General features: G+C 53.8%; 1 protein-coding gene and 1 long non-coding RNA gene across 5 annotated transcripts; one reads left to right on the forward strand and one right to left on the reverse strand.

The window, feature by feature from the left end:
• The first annotated feature begins 1,907 nt into the window (after positions 1 to 1,907).
• On the forward strand, positions 1,908 to 19,373 carry TMEM200B (transmembrane protein 200B). Of its 4 annotated transcripts, none has more exons than XM_065576720.1 (2): positions 1,908 to 3,257; positions 17,503 to 19,373. In XM_065576720.1, exon 2 carries the CDS (start codon positions 17,522 to 17,524, stop codon positions 18,881 to 18,883), a length of 1,362 nt encoding a protein of 453 aa, XP_065432792.1. In that variant the 5' UTR covers positions 1,908 to 3,257; positions 17,503 to 17,521; the 3' UTR covers positions 18,884 to 19,373. The 4 variants fall into 4 exon arrangements, with proteins under 4 accessions (XP_065432792.1, XP_065432791.1, XP_065432793.1 ...); XM_065576719.1 differs by having other exon boundaries at positions 1,909 to 3,257; positions 17,499 to 19,373; XM_065576721.1 differs by lacking the exon at positions 1,908 to 3,257 and adding an exon at positions 13,032 to 13,172 and having other exon boundaries at positions 17,499 to 19,373.
• LOC135977217 (uncharacterized) lies at positions 9,716 to 13,185 on the reverse strand. The gene is made up of 2 exons (XR_010594545.1): positions 13,049 to 13,185; positions 9,716 to 11,150 (listed from the first exon to the last, which is right to left on the reverse strand). It is a non-coding gene; the product is annotated as an uncharacterized LOC135977217 (long non-coding RNA).
• Positions 19,374 to 20,770: the final 1,397 nt, after the last annotated feature.

Consider the following 20,770-nt stretch of genomic DNA (forward strand, 5'->3'; position numbering starts at 1 on the left):
CGAGTGGGGGAAGGCCAAGGTCCAGCAGTGTTTTAATGAAAGGGCTGAGGAACAGGCTTTTGCTCGCTACAGGTCAACAGGAATTTGGCTCCTTAAAACTGATGGACATGGCTGATTCCTGCCTTGGTGCAGGCTGGTGTGAATGTGATATGCTGTTTGGCGCATTAGCACTTCACAATTGCAATTCGGATCTGAGGTATGCTGTTCAATGAGAGAGAGAGAGAGAGAGAGTGTGTGTATGTGTGTGTGTGTGTGTGAGAGAGAGAGAGAGAGAGAGAGACCTTTGTTATTTTTAGGTCCACTCTTCCTGTACATCCTGCTACTGATTTTAGGACCAGAGGGTCATCTAAGATGGAGGAAAAAATACACACACCAGCATATTTGAAACTGTTTTAAAAAAATCTTTCCTTTTCATCATTAGCCAACATAGGACATGCCTTGAGACCTTAATTTAAACATCCCCTCCAGGCCCTTGTCCAAGTATGTTAGTCCCCAAAAGTGACAATGCATTTATTGCAGCGGGCTTTCACGGTGAATGATAAATTCACATAGAAGAGGTACATTTGGGAGGCAGAAGGTAAAGAGAGTCTATAATGAAATAGGTTTCAGAGTGATAGCCGTGTTAGTCTGTATCAGAGAATAGGCCACTTCCACCTTAATTGAATTGGCCTCGTTAGCACTGACCCCCCACTTGGTAAGGCAGCTCCCATCTTTTCATGGGCTGTAATATTTATACTGTTTACTGTATTTTTCACTCCATGCATCCGAAGAAGTGGGCTCTAGCCCATGAAAGCTTATGCCCAAATAAATGTTAGTCTCTAAGGTGCCACAAGGACTTCTTGTTTTTATAATGAAAAACCAATCTGTCTGCGCCCCGCTGCCCTCTTCTGGGAAAAAATCGGAACTCTTCCACACTGTGTCACAGGCCCTGTACTGCTGGCAGCTGTGGGAGACTTCCTTAGCTTCTGTGTAGGAAAGTGGGCTTTCAAATCAGCAGGATCTCTCTCTATTGGCCTCTTAGTATCCGAGTCTGCTCAAATATTTATGGATCTGTTCTCACACCATCCCTGGGTGGAAGAATCATAACTGATTTTACAGTCGGTGAGATTAAGTGATGTGCCCGAGGTCAGGCAGAGAGGAAGTCCGTAGCAGAGCTGGGAATTGGAGTCCCAGCTCCTGAATCCCAGCCCAGTGCATTAACCACAAGACCATCCAGCCTTCGTCTGTTGACCCCGGCCACCCTCACGGAGTTCCCAGTGGCCACAACGGGTCATCATCCCGTCAAAGGCAGTGCACGTCTACAGTGCAATTAAAACAGATCAACATACAGTAAAGCAATTGCTACTTTGCCATGAATAGACGTTGGGTTGAAATTCATAATTACTCGTCATCACAAGTCCATAAAAAGTTAAGGAAGCCTCTGCTCGCAGCTGGATTTCGCTCTCCCGCCTCCTAGAAGGTTGTAGCCAAGTGGGCAAAAGTGTGACAGGAAATATTACAGCCTCTTTCCAGCTGGCAAGAATTCAAAGCACTTTTCCCTTTTATCCCCCTTTGATTCACCTCCAACTGGTTAGCAGCGGAGGGGAGAATGTCCTCAGCCTGTCCCTCTATTTTTAAAACTGTTCCCACCCTGATGTTTAATTAACCTCCCCACACTCCTGTGCTAAGAACCAGTCCACAACCGAATTTCATCCAAAACGGGCTCTCTACGTTTCCCCCCCACCCCCCTTATAAAACTCTCTGCGGGGAAATCAGAGACTATCTTGCAAAGCAACTGAGAGCTGGGGGAGGGCTTGTACATTTTTATTGCTGTCACTTTATGGTGCAGATGTTTAAAAAAAAAACCCGAAGAAATCTCCAATCCGCGCGGGGAGGATGGGGAGAAATCTGAGCCCAGCCAGGGGGGAAGCGGGAGAGGGAATGTTTGCGCCCGAGGGGAGAACGGCAGAAGACACGGAAGAGGAGGAGGGTTGCAAAGGAGGCCAGCGGAGGATTAAGGGGAGGAGATCCCGGGCAGGGTGGGGGCCGCTCAGACCCTCGCTGGGGAGCAGCCGCCCCACGCACGCAGCAGGCGGAGGGGACGGAACCGCGCGCCCGGGCTGGTGCCCCCCGCAGCCGCTGCGCCCCTCAGTCGGAGGCGCCTCTAGGGGGCACAGCATGGATCCTCGGCCCCGGGGGCTGGAGCAGCAGCGGGAGCCGGAGGCTGGGCGGGACGGGACCCGGGCGCCCCCCGCAGCGGGTCACTGCCTGGCGGGGGGCAGCGCGGGGCGCTCCAGCTCCCGTGGGCACCTGGCTGTGGAGTGAGTGACCCGGGGCCAGCTCCTGTGCCGGGCGCTGCCCGCCCCTTCCCGGCGGCTGCAAGACCCGTCCCCTCCCGCCCCCGTGTGGGCTGAACGTCCCTGGCTCCCCCCCGGGTGCCACCGGCCGGGCGGGGCCCTGCACTTCGCTGGCAGGACTCGGCCCCGAAAGTGGCCGCGCTGGCCCGGGCGGGTGCGGGTGGGAGCGCCTGGGCCGCGGGGAAACGTCCGGCCTCCCTGAGAGCGCAGAAACTTCTCCGGCCGCCCCCGTGACAGCCTGCTCGTCCCCCGGCCTTAGGTTTCCCTCAGCCGGCCCCCGGAGCAGCGATTCGCCGCCCTTCTCCGTCCAGCCGCCCGGCTGTGGAAACGCTTCGCACCGGGAGAGCCGCAGACCCGGCGCGCTGCGGGTGGCTCCGCCGCAGCTGGTAGGTGGCTGACTTCAGCTGGTGACTAGCGCCTTTAAAAACCCAACACTTCTTGTCAATGTCTGAAGGGGGGTTGGTTCAAATCAAACCTCCTTCGCCCCCCGGGGGAGAAACTTCCCGGACAAACTCCACTGAGTCCGCAGGGAAATCCCCAGAACTGTGTTTTTTGGGGGGAGGGAACAGCCACCCACCCACCCAGCCTTGTTGTTGTCATAGACTACGTGCGAACTACAGCGGGAAGGCAAGTCGCTTCTCTCGGCTCCACCGGGGCCAATCCAGATTGAGCCCGGAGGCAGAATTTGGCTTGGAAGAGAGACAGAGGATCTAGGGAGGATGATCTAGTCCATGGCTAAGAGGCTGTTGGAGATTTCGCGTCCGAGAACTGCTGTAGCAAGAGACTCCCTCCGGCCCTTTGCACAGAAATCCCAGGATCGATCTTCATGCAACTTCCCCTTGTGTTAAGGGGTCCAGGAAGGGACAGAGGGAACCCGGCTGCTGTGGATAAAATCCCAGTCTCTCATGCATTGACCTAAAGGTGGGTTAAACTCCTGTTCATAAATCTGCATCCTGTGAAGCTAAGAGGGGTGTGACAGGGCTGGGGGAAATGCAACAGAGGCCTGTAGCGATTCATTGCAACTCGGCCATGGGCATGTGCCTGGGCGAGGCACCCTTGGCCAAGGGTCTGTCCCCATATTCCAAAAGCAGCCGTTTCAAGGAACAATATTCTGGAACGGCCAATGGCGGGGACTTTGCATGGACAGTCACAGGGGAGCTGGGGTAAGAGGTGGGGAAGGAGCAAAGGGGGGTATCTCTTCCCCCGGCTATGAACATTCAATAACTTACTAGCCCCATAGAGTAGCTTTTACCTTCCTCTCCTCTATTGCTGGAATTTTCAAAGGCACCCAAGGGACCAAAGTCAGTGGGAGCTGAGCACCCAGCCAACTCCATGAAAATCGCGGCCCATGTGTCTTCTTTTTGCTGGATCGCTTGCTAAATATGTTCGTCTGTACATTTCCCTCTCGCTGCAACTCCGAGACCTCCGTGCCGCTTCCAGTGTGTAGGAATTTGTAGAGGAAATGCCGCTATTTGCCCACTCTGTCCCCTTCGGTTAGGGGAAGGAGCTAAAAAAAAATCCCATTCTAGACTCAGTGTGAAAAACCGTTCTCTTGAGTTAGGATTTATTTACTGTTTGCATCGGGTTTGTTAAAAAGCTGAGCAATGCAGGTTCCTTTCCGAATCTGCCCAGAGAAGTGCAACCTTCGCCCATGTCGGGCAGTGAGCCAGAGTAGAGACAACTAGATGAGAAACCCTTTCTAAGAAGCCTGTCATGAGTTATGTGGCCATCTAACTGGCTTGACCTGCCTGTGACCGATTGTAGTTCAATTCCCAGCCATGGTGATTAGTGTAATTAGCAGAACAAATCTGCCTAAAGCAGGCTTTGTAATTAGCAATCAGCTGGATGCTTCTGCACATCTCTGTGTTAGGGGTAGTAAGGACTAGACCCCCAAAGAAGCCAGGGTGAGTTTACTGCTGGGAGCAATCCAGGAAGGCTAGGGCAGTGCTCCCTGGCTGTCCAGCTTTCCCTATATAGAACCCAGGCTCCCCTCCACTGCCTGCCTTGTCCACAGCTCTGATCTTTCTGGGTCGCTCTGCTGTTTGGTTCTTTCCTACTAGTCCCTGCCTGCTCCAGTTTGTCTGTTCCCTTCATCCTGGGCTGAGAGTCTGATGATGAGTCAGGCCATGAGTGACTTGCGGACGATCCTAGAGTGAATCGGTGACCGAACCCAGGAGTCCTGATTTCCCTGTCCACTGCTCTCACCACCAGACCATGCTCCCTCCCAAAGCAAACTCCTTTTGGCAGCTGGCCCTTACTTGACTTTTACAATGCAGTGACGAGCCTGGTAGCTCCTGCAGCTGGCTCTGGTTTGGGTCATTCAACCTAAAAATACAGCCAAATCAAATAGCCCGGGCGGTTGCCAGCCCACCAGCTGGGCAGAACAGGTGACTGCTCGGGTCAGCAACGTATTCAGGGACCGGTTAGCGGCTGCAGGGTTGGAAGGAGCTGATGTGTGCGGGAGCCCAGGGCAACTTCAGCGCGGAGACCTGCACTTTGATGCATGAACAACACTGTGATATTTTAGATGCCGAGCTCTGATTCTTAGAGCTGCAAGCCCTGTTCCGAACTTATCGCCTGCAGGGGGATTAGCAAACAACGAGGAGTCCTTGTGGCACCTGAGAGACTAACAAATTTATTTGGGCATAAGCTTTTGTGGGCTACAGCCCACTTCATCGGATGCATGGAGTGAAAAACGTCCCACGCATGGGCCTCTCCTGCCTGGGACAGACGGGGGTCACAGCTGCTGAAATGCCCCAGCAGCAGAATAAAATAGGGGTGCTCAGGACACACTAGCAGACCGCTGTGCCAGTGTCACCCCCTTTCTGGCTGGAGCACCCTTGCGGAAGGTTGTTCTCCAGCAGGGGCTGGGGTAGGTGGATTTTTAGGGCCCTATTTCAAAAGATTGGCATCAGGTCCTCCATCTCCCACCGGTGTTGGGAGCACTCCGCACCACACAGGATCAGGCCCAGATACACGCCCATTTAGGACAGACCTGGCACCAGGCTGCCAGTGTCCTGCAGCGTGTTTGATGCACATGGGCCCTTTCGGCATTGAGTGCCTCTGTGCCAATACATTCTGAAACCCCCCAGTGCGAGTAGCTGTTTCCTGCCTGCGTCGCCCTGAAGGAAGACAGCCGGTGCTGCTAGCCAGTGTTGCTTGAAGCTTCCCCAGTCTGCAGTGGGCGCTAACTCCAGGAGCGGCTCCAGACACCAGCGCACCAAGCACGTGCCTGGGGCGGCAAGCCGCGGGGGGCGGCTTGCCGATCACCGTGAGGGGGGCAGTCAGGCGGCTTTCGGCAGCACGCCTGCTGGAGGTCCCGCGGCTTCGGCGGCAATTCAGCAGCGGGTACGCCAAAGGCGCGGGACCGGCAGACCTCCCGCAGGCATGCCGCCGAATCCACATCACCAGCGGACCTCCCGCAGGCGTGCCGCCGAATCCACGTCACCAGCGGACCTCCCGCAGGCGCGCCGCCGAAGGCTGCCTGACTGCCGTGCTTGGGGAGGCAAAATACATAGAGCTGCCCCTGGCTAATTCTCTTCCTGGCTCCTGTGTGGGGAGTTGAGTGGCCTTAAGTCCTGACTGATATCGGATGGTGCCAGATTTGAGGAGATCTCCTGCTCTCTCCAGCTTTAAGCATGGCAGACATCCAGAGGAAGGCAGAGCCCCATGATTAGGCCACTGGGACTGGCCACTGGGACTCCTGAGTCCTATTCCCAACCCTGTGTGGCTCAGCTTACCTGTCTGTGAAATGGGGATAACGCTTTTCTACGTCCTAGGCTCTGGCGGTTCATGAGTTCACGTTTGCACTTGTAAAGCCCGTTAGATCCTTGTGTGAAAGGCGCTGGAGGAAATCTACTTAACTGTGATTAATGAATAGTCCCCCGTTAGTTTGGAGGCTAATGGGAATTTCATCGCAAGGTGACACTGCATTGGGGTAATGCTGATGGCACATGAGCTGCAAATATCGCAATTGTCATGACACACAGACTTTATCCCGAGAGAGGAAGCCAAGAAAGTAGCAGCCCTAGGGATAATAATGGGCAGTGAGCAATTAAACAGGCTTTGTTTCTGTGGAGAAAACCCCATAAAGACCCCGTCCTTATTCCCCGCTTTGCCCATTTATTTCCCTCCGGGCTTGGCAACTGAACTTTTTATCCAGGGGAAGAAACGGAAGTGGGCTACTGATGGTGAAAAGGGGGCGGGGCAGTAGCTGTGACGGGTGCAAAAGCCAAGGGGGCAGAGGCATTATTTAGGGCAAGGAGGCATCGCTAAGATTAGCAGGGGAAATTGAGCAAAGGAAAATCTAGGTTGGATACCAGCCAAAACGTCTGATGAGTGAGCTCCAGCAGGCTGCAGAACTCTGCCCCATTGCTTGAGCTGGACTAGACAAAGCTCTGGGAAATACAGACCGCAGGGAGAAATCCAGCACCGGTTCTGGGAGGTCTCTTCTGTTCCTAACTTCTCAGCTAAAAGACTCGGAAGAGATGAGTGGAAAGACCAGCACAAGCACAAACTCCTGTGGCCTGGTCACCCTTACTCACGGGCGCAGCACTGCTGAAGCCAGTGAGTGGGGCTACTCAGGGGAGCAAAGAGCAAGCCTGAAATCATGTCTCAGCTGATTCCCGAGTCTCTCAGCAGCCTGGCGTTCCTGTCACTTTCCTTCTCTCTAGCTGTAGGGGCCCAGAAATAGAAGCCCACGTCCGATTTCACCTGGTTCTATTTTCTTCACTTCCTTCTGCGGCTTCCAGGATGGGCTTGATCCCCCCACATGCTCTCAGCGGCTCACCACACTACCTCCCTGCTCTCCCGGCCCCTCTCACGCCTTGCCTTCGCCCCTGCTCGCCCGTCCGCTCCAGGCCTGTGGGTGCTTCCTCCGAGCGGAGAGGTTGCCCTGAGCCTTCCAGCTCCGCTCCCTGCCTGGGCGTTGCAGTGTAACGGAGGCCTCTGCTGCTCACCCTTGGCTTTGAGTCTCGCACCGGGGGGTACCTGGGGGACTCGAACATGTCTCTGAGATGGGGGAGGGCGTGAGCCCACTTCCCTGCCAGCTCCCACTGCCCTTCCTGCTGACTCCTTCCTCCAGCTCGAGTGCCATCCCTGCTGCCAGGACGCGCCTAGCCAGGCCTAGCTCCCCAGAGTCCCTAAATGTTGCTTAAGGCTGAGATGGGACCTGCTGCTGCCCAACTGCTGCTGGGGATTGTCCATTTGCAGCCCAGTGAGGGGCCCTTCGCCCTCTTCCTCAGCAGCCCTGCCTGTTCCGGCCCTTGCCCCGGCAGCAGGCTCTGGGTGCTAGCCTGTGGCTGGCCCGTTCACAAAGGCATTTCAACGGCGACGCCCAGCGGCTGCCTCAAGATTGGATCTGCCCAGAGGGGGTGGTGGCAGCACCAGGGCTGCGTCTATGCTCTGGCAGAGCTACTGGTATTTCTTGCTGGACTCTGGTCCCTCAGAAGCAGAACTAGGCAGGGCCCCCCGGTGCATGTCAGAACGGCGGTCACGCCCTCCCCGGGCAGCCTTTCAGTGTGTCACCTTGTTCTTGATGACTTTGTTGTTGATGGGCTGGCAGCCCTGGGGCTGAAATGCTCCAGTGAGCCCCAGACCAGGGGAGGCCTCCTCACGCCCGGCACCCTGCCCCTGGGTGCTCAGTTCCCATCTGAAGTGATCACCCGGCAGGGGAGCGGGGGGCTCTTGGCTTCTCTGCGGAGATGGCTAATTCCTGCCAACTCCGCTGAGGTTCTTGTGATGTGAACGCCGGTGCCCTGGGCACTGACCTGAGCCCTCTGATTCATTTCACACCAGCGGCCACCCAGCCAGGGGGGAGCTAACTGGTCTTGGTCGTTACGGGCCCAGTCCAGACCCAATCCCACCACAGAACCCACCTTCGCAGTTAGCACTAAGCGACCCCTGTTGGCCAACTCCCTGGCACAGGCTCGGCCTGAATGGGCCGTGGAGGGGGGACTCCGCTCCCAGACGTGGTCCCCTTGACGTTGGGCTGTTCTTGTCCTGGGAGGAACGAGCAGCCTCCAACCTCCCAGGGCTCCGAGTCCAACAATTCCCATATTAAAGGGGAGACTGACCAGGGGATCAAAGCAGAACTAAGGATGGCGGAAGGGGGCAGCGCGGCTCTTGCGCCTGGCAGAGGGCTCCGGGAGCGTCTCCTCTTTGCCCCCTGGGCGTGGGTGGCGCTGGAAGGTTACACTGAAAGGGAGTTATTTTTAACCATCATATCTTGGCGCAGACTGTAATTATGATTCCCCTTCTCCTTGCGTGGTGGGAGGTGACTCCGGGGATGATTGTTCCAGCAGGAGCAGCGCTGCCTGGCCCCTCCCGGCAGTCGTGTCTTGGATGCCTTGCCCACCCGGGGATGAGTGGGTGACAGCACAGTGGTGGAGGGAGCTCTGCGGCTGGGTGAGGGCTGGGGCTCGCAGGCCTTCCAGGGCGGGGTGAACGCTGGAGTTTTTTGCTGCCTGGCGTCGCTGGTGGGGACTGTCACCGGCTCCTCTCCCAGAGGTGTTGGCGGGGGGGAGCTCAGCTCTTGCTCCCATGATGCAGCCTTGAGCTGTAAGGATCCCATCCATCTCCATTGACTTTGATAGGGCGCGGATCGGGCCCCGGGTGAGACCCAATGCGGTGGCACCTTCTCCCTCTGCTTGTCTTGGGAAGACAAGGGTTTACTTGTGCTCTGGAGTCTGGAGCTGTCCTGCCTGCCCAGCTAATGGGGTTGGAAGGGCGCCGTCCGTAACAGACCAGTTCTCTTGAGTCACGTGCCTCGGAAAAGGGACGTTGGATTCGTTCCAGTCAAAGGGGACGATCATTGTAGCATTTGTTAACTCAGGGCTCGGCACTCCCACCGCACGCCGCAACGGCCGCGCACTGCACAGCCTTACCCTGCTTGGCCCCTAGAGCACAAAGCAGATTGTGGGCGACGGGCCTAAAGCCACAGACGAGGACAATGGCAGAGCCAAGAATTGAACTCTGGCGTGCTCGTTGCTAACGAGGCCTGAACGGGAACTGGAACCAGAATAGTGGTAAACCACTTTGCTGAACGCTGTCTCCTCGCCTTGCCCAGGCCAGGCTATTGCACGGTGGAGAGCAAAGGGAGATTTAGACACCCATTTCTAGAGATCAGGCTCTGAGCTGTGCTTGGGCTCGGCCGGGCAGCTAACTCGGCATGAGAGATCATGAGAAGTATTTTTCTTCTGAGACCTCTCCTCTTCTCGGCTCCCTCCCCTCCAGACCGCTAGCCATTTGTTCTCCTGCTCGCCCAGCCTGACAAAGCAATTTTAGCTCATACAAGTTTGTGCCCTCAGTACTGTAAACCCCCAAAGTTCACAAAGCAAGAGTCCCCCCCCAGCAAAAAACCACGCAATTTTCAAAACTAATAATAAATGCGGGCGGCTTTTTATTTGCCATGTGGTTTTTTGAGCCTTTAAGATGCACTCAGGTCACTTCTTCCACAATCACAATTGCTCGTGCAATCAGTCCTCTCCAGGAGCTGCCTGGGGCTTTAAGCAAAACATTTGATATGGTGAGAGCTGGCAATGCTGAGAACCCAAGGTGCATGTGGGCCTGGGACTGCCACGCTGGGCATATGGGAGGATGTGGCAATTGGCTTGCAAGGAAGTGGTCCCCAGGGTGGTATTGGGCTGTGTCCCCAGAAAGAGTGTGAGCATGTGGTCGCCAGAGGGCCCCTAGGTCGGGTCCGTTCAACATAGGGCATCAGCACCAGGAATTTCTTTCTCCCCTCCCCAAGGAAGGCAGAGGTCCAGGCTTCCTGTCCTGTAGCATTCTCTGGAGATACTGACATTCCTTGGGCATCTCTCGCTGTCCAGGAGCGAGCAACTGGTTGGCCTGCAGTACATTAAGGAGTGGCTCTAGCAGGCTACTTTGGAAAGCACGACTCACAGGGACTCTGAGGGGATTTGCTGTGGGGGCAGGCGTGAGGCTCGCTGGTGGCGATGAACAGGTCCAGGAATAGCGATTCTCTGGTACGGCAGCACTGTATCCCATCTGGGCTCCAGGGCGTGGGTACGGGAGAAAGCTGCCTGCATGCCGGAGTATTGCAGGTTAGCCAGGGCTGTTCTAACAGGGGGTTCCTCTGAAAACTCCCTTCTGGAGCCTGTGACAATTCCAATGTTTCGGGGGTGCAGGAGCTGCAAAGTAGAGAAACTGGGGAATCTGCTTCAATGGCTTCTTATAGCGCTCCAGCCAAGGAGGGAGACAGCTGCGCAGAGCAAACAAGCTTGCACGTGAGCGGCACTTTGCTGGAAACGTAACAGACCCTGTTCGTGAAGAACCAGCTCAGTGTGGGGGTGGCACGGCCCAGCGCTCGGCCTGTGTGGTCTGGATGGGGGAGAAGGTTTTGAAAGGAGGCCGTGAGACTGTATCTTGCCCAAGGAAAGTTTTGCTTCATACCTGCCTGTTTGGGGCAATCTCATTCATTCCAAAGGCCAAAGGAAAACCCTTCCCTTCTGCGAAGCAGTGTTACAAGCCCCAGGGATGAGCCGTGCCTGGCGGGAGCACCCAGGGGTGAATTGCAGTGAAAGGAAGGGACTCACCCCAGGCCTTGCTTCTGTCTGGAACTTTAACCAGGGGTTCCCCAGAGTCTCCGCTCACGCAGCAGCAAGCCTGGGTCCAGGAGCTGTCATAGCCACTCACCTGACTGCACCTTCAGAAGTGCCAAGGAAAACCGGAACTGCCCTTCCCCAGCAAGTGGGCATTGGATTCCCCAGGTCCTCGTCCAGGTCGCTCACCCACAGGTGTAGTGTTTGGAGCAGGGGGTTGTGTTAAATACTGCCCGCAGGACTGAGGCTCTTCCTGGAGGGCGGTGGGGGGGGAAGTCTTATGATAATACCCAACTCTTGTCATCAGTAGATTTCAAAGCCGTTTATAAAGGTCATCAGTATCGTTATCCCCATTTTATAGATGGGGAAACTGAGGCATAGAAGGGGGCAGTGACTTGCCCCAGGTCACCCTGCAGGCAGAGCCAGGAATAGAACTCAGGTCAACTAACTCCTGGTCCAGTGCACTAGCCACTAGGCAATACTGTCTCCTTCCTTGTGTCGCTGCTTCTTGTGGGTAACGCACAAAAGAGGGGTTCCGGGGATCTGGGCTCCTTTCCCAACGCTGCTGATGACTCACTGGGAGGCCTGGGTCGAGTCTGTTTCCCCATCTGTAAACTCAAGATACTGTCCTGGCTCGCGAGGTGAGCGCGTGGGACGCTTCGGGCTCACAGGATGGACGGGGCTAGGGACGTGTGGAAGAGCAGCATCTCCTTCCAGCAGGCTGGGCTCATTCTATACCGCCGAGCAGGCCAGGGGGCTGCTGCCAAAGCTAACGCGCCGTTGTGTAGTGCTTTGCAAACCCAGGCCTGTGGTGCTGGGCCTGTCATGAGTAGAATGCCCCAACCCACAGCCAAGGGGTGCTGGGAAGAGAATAGTGCAGCGGATCTGCAGAGAGACTTTTCCCAATGCCCACATGCTTCATGCCAAGTTTGCTTTTGCCAAATCCTCCAAGGTTTATCTTAAGATTTTAAGCAAGTAGGGGTGGGGGTGGTGGGGAGGGGAGAGGGGCGAGAGGGATTGAGGGGGAGCCATCAACCTGTCTATGTGCTAGGGGATTAGGGAAATAGTTCTGATTTTTAATGAAAGGCTCATTGCAGGGATTGGAAGCTTAACTTCCGAATGCCCAGTCTAGGAGCTGAGGTGCTGTCTCACTCTATAGTGCTAATGCCATTTCTGTAGCATCTTTCATCCCATGGGACCCCCCAAACCCGTCCCAAACTGCAGACATACAGATCTGCTGAAATGCAGCCACCTCTGGGGTTGGCGGGCAGCAGCCGATAAGCTGCACAGGAAACTGCACTTCAGGAGGGATGGGGCATCTTTCATCAGTGACACCGGGGCAAACGCCCCTCTTTTACAGGGAGTGCAGTAGGGTCCCACACAGAACAGAGAGGGCTTCAGTCTCTCTTTACACACAGTGAGGTTTTGTGCTCCTGCTAAAATAGCGAATTAATCAATTAACTCGAGTGACAGTGTCTGGGAGTTTTAGAATCTGATGGCAACGCTGGGTTTTTTTAAAAAAAAGAAGCTTATGTAACCCTTGGGGATTCTATTAATAAAAATAATGGTGCTGAACTCTGGGAACAGCCATCTCCAGCGAGGAGTATTAAATGCTCCAACTTTTAAAAACACGCCGCTTTGTGTTGATACCATCTATGCTCAGGAGAGGGCATTGTGGGCGGGGGGAGAATGTCACGTGAAGAAATTTTGGGGCAGGGTGGGTTGTTTCTTGCTTGTCCTGAAATGTCACGTGCAGTGATGATTTGCAGGACAAACAGCCTTTTGGGGATAGGAGGATAAAATGATGGAGACCGTTCTGGGAGGCCAACCAAACTGGAGTACCCCTTTAAACGCAACACACCCTCTTCTGATCAGCACTCGCCCACCACTCCATTGCAGAACTCACCTCCCGGGTTGGCTGCCTGATTGGAGGGCTCTGGAGAAGCCAAAGACTGAGTGGATCATGGAGAATCAACTCCCCGTCCGCCTGGACAACCAGACCTCCCACTCGGATTGGAGGCACGGTTGTGGGGCAGGGAAGGAAGCTCACATGACACTCCTAGTCTGGAGATGACCAGAGGCCTGCTGGCGTCTCTTGCCAGCACTAGATGAGCCCCAGTTCATCGCGCGGAAGGCCACTAGCTCACTTACCCTTTTCACAACTCGCTGCTGGCACCGTCCGTTCTGTGGGCAGCACAAGAGACGCCGTGGGCCTGATCGAAAGCCCATGAATTCAGCAGGCTTTGAATCAGGTCTTGCTTGAGGAAAGCAGAGGGTAAGTAGCAGATTGTGGCTCAGAGGAGTAGAGGGCGTAGCAGCAGAGCCGGACACATCAAACCACATGGTGCCGTCTTACCCAATTGTCATCTTTCTTTTTAACAGCTTCGGCTTTGTGAGCGGGCACTTTTGACACAGGTCATTTCCAGTAATGAAGGGTGGGAATAACAGCCGGTCTGTGTGGGACACAGGTAAACTTCAGTCCGACTGACGGATGACCCTTGGAATGAGGGTCAATTGGGTGTGACGCTTGTTAGTCCCCAAGCAATTATAGACAGTTGCCTTGAAAGGTAGCTGGATTTCTGCTTCGCTCGGCAGGGTAACAGGCGGAGCTTAGGGGAAGCTAAATGACATAGGAAGGGAATTAGGTTTAAAGAGACACTGACAAGGCTGGCAGCCCAAAATAGGACCAGCCCATTGTGTGTTTTAATGGTAAGACCATGTGTGAAATTTACAAGAATCCTCGTCCCTGAAACTGCAGGCAATGGACTGCGCTCTCGGGAGTGGATTTCACTCAATCCTACAACAGCCAAAGTCTGCAGCAGCATCAAAGAGGCTTTGCACAATCCACGGCGTTTGGAGTTGTCAGCAGGACATTTAAAAGTTTTAATGTAGTTTTTTAAAGGTAGGTCAAATCTAAGATTGTAATTGAGGTTAGTTGCTCTCCACAGAGGGCTGGAGACAACACAATCTAAACAACAGCTCACTGAGGAGAAGCAAACGTAATCTTAGGAAGTATTAGGGAAGATTTAAAATGCCTGGTAACTTCATTTGGCAGCAGATGGTTTTAAGGGAGAAAATCTCGCTCATTTTGGGGCTGACTCCATCACTTTAGGTGACTGTTAAGGCAAGCTTTATAATGCCTTTCCCCATGTGATGAAGGCTTTAGCAGTATGTTTCAAAGGCAGATTTAAAATCTCCCTCATCAGTAGGCTGTGGGTTTTGTTGGTTTTTTTCCCTTTAAATCTCCCTCATTCAAATTGTCACAGCTTGACAGCCCTGTGCCAGGAACACACTGTCATCATGAAGCTTGTATATTTAATTCCTTCCCTCTGATACTAATAATGCCTTAAGATGATTAAAATGGGAAGAACTTTAGCATCTCATTTGCTTTCCATTGGTTATGCTGTTTGCTGGCTTTTTGCACTTCGCTCAAATTAGGCAATGAAATTAGGCAGGTCGTTTTCCTTCCTCCTTTCCTTGTGTGTGTTTTTAGTTTCTAATCAATTTGACTTTCTGGCTGTGGTGCGCAACTCCCTGTCCTGTTGTGACTGGGTTCCCAGTTCTGCAGGGGAAGGCTGCGAGCTGGTCTGCGCTCTGTCGACAGCTGGGATTTAGGGGCATGGTCACTTTAAGCCATTTTGAGGAACACAATTCAGACTGGGTCCATGCTGTAGTTTGGCTGCCTAAGCACCATGGCACGTCCGCATCTACACACTGCGTGCTTGTATCGGTGCATTGTGGGAGAAGCTGGGCAGTTCTCCAATCCCGCTTCGGCAGGGGATGGAGTGCCCGGAAGTCATGCACACAGAGGGAGAAAGGAGGGCTGGCCAAGTCAGTCATACGGGCACTGTTGGGGGGTCCTGTCCGTGCCACATAAATACTACATTTCAGCCTAGTTACAGGAAAGGAGCCGCGTGCCAGCCTAGTCCTTTGACAGGAGCAAGATGCTGTTAGCTGCCAAGTTGGTGTGTGGACACAAACTTCCTTAGTGCCAACCAATGTTGGCAGCTGGTAAGCTGGAATGTGGCTGCAGGGTTATTTTTAAACCCAGTTTCAATCCACAACATGGGGAGAAATATTCTCCGCATGTTCGATTTGAAACCCCTTGTTTTTTGCAGAATCTGATCATCCGTGGCTCAGTCAATGCCTGTTTGCTAACCCAGCAGCCTGCTCCCAGCCACTGTCCTGACGTCCCGACAAGCTGGGGTTAGGATCTGCCTGGGGGGGTAATCAGCTGGTTCAGTCAGCTCTAGAACTGACCTAGAAAACAGGCTGTGCTCCTGCGTATGTAACAAAGACTTGCTGAGTAATGCGCACGCTGTACCTCCGTGGGAGAAAAGCCACTCAGACGTGGCTAACTGCGTGCCAAGTACAGCCAGCCCATGGCTTTGCTCTACGCCGAGGGGAACGTCTCGGTGTTGCCCTAGAAGGGTGTTTTTCTTGCACACGTGGTACCTTTGGGGTATATTGGCAGTTGCTCTCCTGGCCCCTACTGCATATACCAATATACTGTCCATATGTTCGTTTATTTTCTTATTTTCTCAGTAGCTTAGCAGGCGAGTGCTATGCTTAACGTGCAAGTGATCCAGGTTCAAATCCTGCCTGCCTCAGAAGAGGTGAATATTCTCTCCTAGAAAAAAGAATGAGGAGTCCTTGTGGCACCTTAGAGACTAACACATTTATTTATTGATTACTTTGGGCATAAATGTGGTAGTCTCTAAGGTGCCACAAGGACTCCTCATTCTTTTTGCGGATGCAGACTTACACGGCCGCCACTCGGAAACCAGTCTCTCCTAGGTCACACTAGATCAGTGGTTCTTAGCCTTTACGGCAGCCTGCCCCCCTTTGGTTCTCGCACCCCGTATCAAAAGTCGTTGAAGTAGGTCAGTTCTTTAAACCTAGCAATATTTTTTGTTTGTATGTTACAGTAATCGTTAGAAAATGTATAATGTTAATAAATACATAGGTTTGATGAAACAAAGTAGTTGTACTTGCGTGCCTGTGCTTAATTTGTGTTTTCGATGATTTACCTTCTAAAAAATCTGGCATGTCTCGCCCCCCCCAGAGAGGGCATCTCACACCCCCAGGGGGTGCGTGCACCCCAGGTTAAGAACCACTGACCTAGATGATCTAATAATCCTCCTGGGCTTACAGTCCATGACTCTTACGTTTCATTGAAAACAAGGTTTTTTTATATCAACCAATCCCTGAAGTTCTAGCAGCCCAAACACAACAGCGGGAGCTAATGCAGGACCACTGAGGAAATGCAACTGACTATGAGCAAAAAGCAAAAACCGGCTAGTCTAGCTAAACTTCCCAAGCTGAGCAAAGAACAAGAAGTAAATGGCAGAAAGGTCAGTAAGACAGACTCTTCCGTTATTTCAGTTCTCCTGCCACTGACCCTGTAATAAGAAAAGAGCTTTTTCTCTCACCCACTGATGGGGTCTGTGAAGCCCTCACATGGCGTTAATGGCGAGGGTTGTTTAAGCGTGGCCGTAAACCAGACTCCTAGCTCTGCACTGATCTGCTCCCCGTGCCTCTTTCAAGAGACATCAGCTTAGTTTGACAAAGATCTTGCTGTCAGCCCTGTGACGCTGCAGGGGGAAAAGGAGCCGGATTCCGCCCAGCTTCCAGCATCATCACTGGCATGGGAAGGTCATTACCGTTAACGATGGCTGCTCGTGAGTTATGGAAGTTCACAGCTTGGTGATCAGACCCCCGGCTCAGCGGCAGTCAATAATAATAATGATAACGCTGATCGTTTAAAAAAAACAACTTGTTTTGAGTAGGACACTGAGCAGATTGGAGAATAAATGTGATGCTCCCAAGATCCTCTGCTGCTTTGTTTTGTTTTAATGGAGATATTTTTCTTGCTGCCTGAAGACTGGCTCTGTTGCTAAGACTCTGGGCTGGGAGTTGGGAGACCCGGGTTTTGTTGCACGCAGACTTGCCGTCCCTGCTCCGTGCCTCAGTTTCCCCAGCTGCAAAATGGGGTGGGATAACGAGACCGACCACCCAGAGATGTTGTGAGGCTTAGCTAATACGTGAAAGATCTTTCGACATCCCTACGTAGAAGGTGCCGGAGAAATGGAAAGTACAGGCTGAAAGTCTGAGTCCTTACTCACCATGACTTCAGGGTGAACGTTGTCGGAGCAAGGGCTGTTTATTTGTCCTGTCAATAATCGGGCCAACAAATCTTGCATGTGCCCGCGCTGCTTTGACGTGCCCAGGGAGCTATTTTCACCTGCACAGACAGGCATTCATGCTCCCGGTCTCCTTTTCATTTGCAGGGCTGTTTGGGGTGGGGACCATTGTTTTCTTCCGCTATACATGCAATCAACCTTACTAATCCATCAAGCAGATGTGCATTGCTTTGGGTGGGCATGGGCTAGGCGCTTGTGTTTGAAAGACACCACCCAGTCTAGCTTCTGAGTGGAAAGTAGAGAAATGCCTCCAGGAGGACGTAGGCAGGAGGCAGAGAAGGGAAGGGGAAGGCCTGTTGCATGAGCCACCATGTCCCAGCTCCTCGGTTGTCAGCCCTTCCTCTCCACTGTCTGCTAGTGATGCCTTCTGTTCATCTCTTTTCTCCCCCACTCTCTAGAAAGACCTGACAAGGAGGATGCCATGACGGCTGGCAGCGCCGAAGCCAGCAGAGCCATGAGAAATCAGGAGCCTCTGGAGAAGAAGCCCCTGGGACCCGCCCCTCCTCCACGGAGGCACAGACGCAAGTTGAGGCGCAAGCCGCCGACCGAGGGGGCCGTGAAGGGACAGCTCCGGATGCGCTCGCCTTCAGGGGCCTTCGTGATGGTGGGCGTCTCCGTCGTCTTGGTCGGCATGACGATCGCCGTTGTGGGCTACTGGCCTCACCGGGGCCCACACGCAGCCGGGCCCGGGGCCAGGCCGGGTAACTCCAGCGGCATGGGGGACATGAAGAAGGAAGTGAAGGTCTCTGCTCAGGCCCGCTACTTCCCTCACAGTGAGAAGCTGAAGCTGATTGGCCCCGTCATCATGGGCGTCGGCCTCTTCATTGTCATCTGCGCCAACACCATGCTGTACGAGAACAGGGACATGGAGACCCGCCTGTTGATGCAGAAAGGCCTCTACTCCATGACCCCGGGCCTCCTCCAGGACTTCAGCCAGGAGGACAAGTACTACCAGAGGAGGACTAGCTTGCCCCTCCTCAAGGCCAATGCCGAGTGTGTCGAGGGCTGTTACGAGGTGGATCTCTCCTCCAGCGGCTTCCAATCCTGTTCCAGTCCCAGGAACAAATGGGCCGACTGCTACGGGCACAACAGGCTCCAGACGACAGCCCAGCTGCTCCATCACAAGGGGGTTTCCCCCTCCATGTCCCTCCTCAGTGTCCGCTCAGACTCTGGCAACTCCATGGAGGGGAACCTCAATCTGTCCTTCACCCGCGGGGCCGAGTCGGTAATTTCCTTGGCTGCCACCGCCCGGTCACTTCCCGTCATCAAGGTGAACAACTGCCTCATTGAGAAGCCATCTGCATCTCCAGGGGCGGGCGACGAGGGGGGGATCAGCCTGGCAGGGGCGCTGGATGAGGCATCACGGCTCTCCTGGACTCTCCCACCCAGGGTCGGCAGCGTCTCCCCCAGAGGAGATGACCTCCAGGGTGGCCATGTCATTATTAACATAGACAGCAGGCCTCTGTCCGTCGCCGCTGGCGAGACGTACCTGGACCCAGAAGGCACCGAGAACGACTTCAACTCAGACGTTCAGCTCCACAATCCGGGTCACTCCAAGTCTCTGGACCTTGGCAGCCCGGGCGTGCTGCTGGTGGCGCCCATCAAAGACCGGAAGAACAGGAGCTGGCCTAGACTTGACCACATCAGCCTGGTAGGCTACGCCAAACTGGAAAGCACGGGCGAGTCCTCCGACAGGCTATTGGAGCAGACAGATCAGCAGGGCAGGGACGAACCCAACACCAGCACCCAGGAGGTGGGAACAGAGATGGGTTCATGGGTCTGACTTGGCAGGGGATGGGTGACAAGGCCAGGACGCCCTCCCGTCTTTTCATTGCCTCACCTGAGGGACTGCTGGGTGTGTTCTTCTTTGAAGCAGATGCCCCAATGATGGGGGGAGGTCAGGGCTGCTGACTGAGCCCAGGACAGGCCAGCTGCTCCTTAGGGGAGACTCTTCAAGGCATAGTCGTCTTCTCCCCAGAGGCACCTGGTGCTGAGGTGTCGCTCGATTTCTCAGTGGGCGGTTTGGCCTTGCCTTACGACCCCCTCTCCCCGAGCCACGTGGGGAATCTGGGCTTAGACAAGCACCCCCAAAAGGGGAGGCGGGGTGGGGATCCCTGCTCCTAAGCCACATGGGCCCCTTTCCTCATCATTAGCTGGAAGGGCTGCGGCAGCGGGTGGGTGAGGGGGCACCCCACTGCCCCACTCCGCTAAGCAATTCACTGGCCAATGGCACACTAAGGCTACCAGGGTTATTAAATGTTCTCTCGCCACCACCAAGGTGCTGAGTCAGTCATTTTGCCTGCATGATGTTTCGGTGTCTGTCTTTGCAAAGCTCGCTGTCACAGATTGCCCCCCTTCAGGATGCCACTTGATGGGCTGAGATACCACTGAGCCCCCCTGTTCTGCCAGCCTGGGCCCCCTTTAACCTGTCTTGCTGAGCCAAGCTATTAAGCCTCCTCCAACACAGACACAGGCAGGGCCACACCCCGCTGCAGAACGACACAGACCCAGAGATCAGCTCTGGGAAGACTCAGCTAACGGGACTTGCCCCAGCGCTCAGGTGCCCACCTCCCCTGGAGTGCAGACCCAAAGGGATGTTGTCTTGCGCTGTTCAGAAGAATCTGCACAGCGCAAGCTCGTAACAATTCACCCTCTTCCTCAATGTGAAGAGAAATATGCACCCCTTTGTGCCCTCCCAGTTAGAAATCGCACAAACTGGGTTTAATAATAAACAAAATATATTTATTAACTATAAAAGGTAGACTTTAAGTGCTTATAAGGGTTAGCAAACAGAACAAAGCAGACTACTAAGCAAATAAAACCAAACACGCAAACTAAGCTTGTTTCACTAAAGAAATTGGTTACAAATAGTCATTTCTCTCCCTAAATCTTGAATTTAGGCGGGATGCAGAGTTTCTGTAGCTCCGAGTTCCAGTTATTTCTTCTAACAGACCGGACCCCTTTCTCAGTCTGGACTCACCCCTGCCTTTCCCTTCAGGTTAGTTCCTTTGTCCCTTCAGGTACTTTCAGCAGTCCCTCTTCTTTCCTCTCCATTTGCCTTCCTCCCCACCCTTAAATAAGTTTTACAGAAGGTGGGAATCTTTTGTTTCCCAAACTTGACACCCCCCGCCCCTTTTAGTGGAAAGTTACAAGAAGTCCCAGATAATGTTCAGTATCAAGTGACAAGACCACCTGACCTAGTAGTTTCACAGCTATGGCCTCCCAGGAGGGAGAGAGATTAGTATCTTCACAGTCTTGTTGTTCCTCCTAATGGCCCATCAAATCTGATGGCCTGTCGTTTGGTGGGTGTCTTCCCAACACACACCCAGTTGTAATTGTTACATAGGCCATATTCCTAACTTTAGATACAGAAATGATACATGCATACAAATTGGATAATCACATTCAGGAAATCAGAACCTTTCCAATGGTACCTTACATGAGTCATCTTACATAAACCATATCTCAGTTATGTCATATCCATATTATAAGGATATTTTCATAAAGAATCTGGAGTGTAATGTCACACTCGCCAGCGGCCTTCAGCTCCCGTCTCCTCCAGGAAGTCCCTCCTGCCACTGTCACAGCGACAGGAACCGTCAGCGGACGGGGCCTGGGCAGGATCTCTGGTGTGTCTGGTTTCATTGAGGAGGGCACCTGGCTGAACGTG

The sequence above is a fragment of the Chrysemys picta genome, chromosome 23 (genome assembly GCF_011386835.1).
Source record: "Chrysemys picta bellii isolate R12L10 chromosome 23, ASM1138683v2, whole genome shotgun sequence".
In the NCBI taxonomy this organism is placed as follows: Eukaryota; Metazoa; Chordata; order Testudines; family Emydidae; genus Chrysemys; species Chrysemys picta.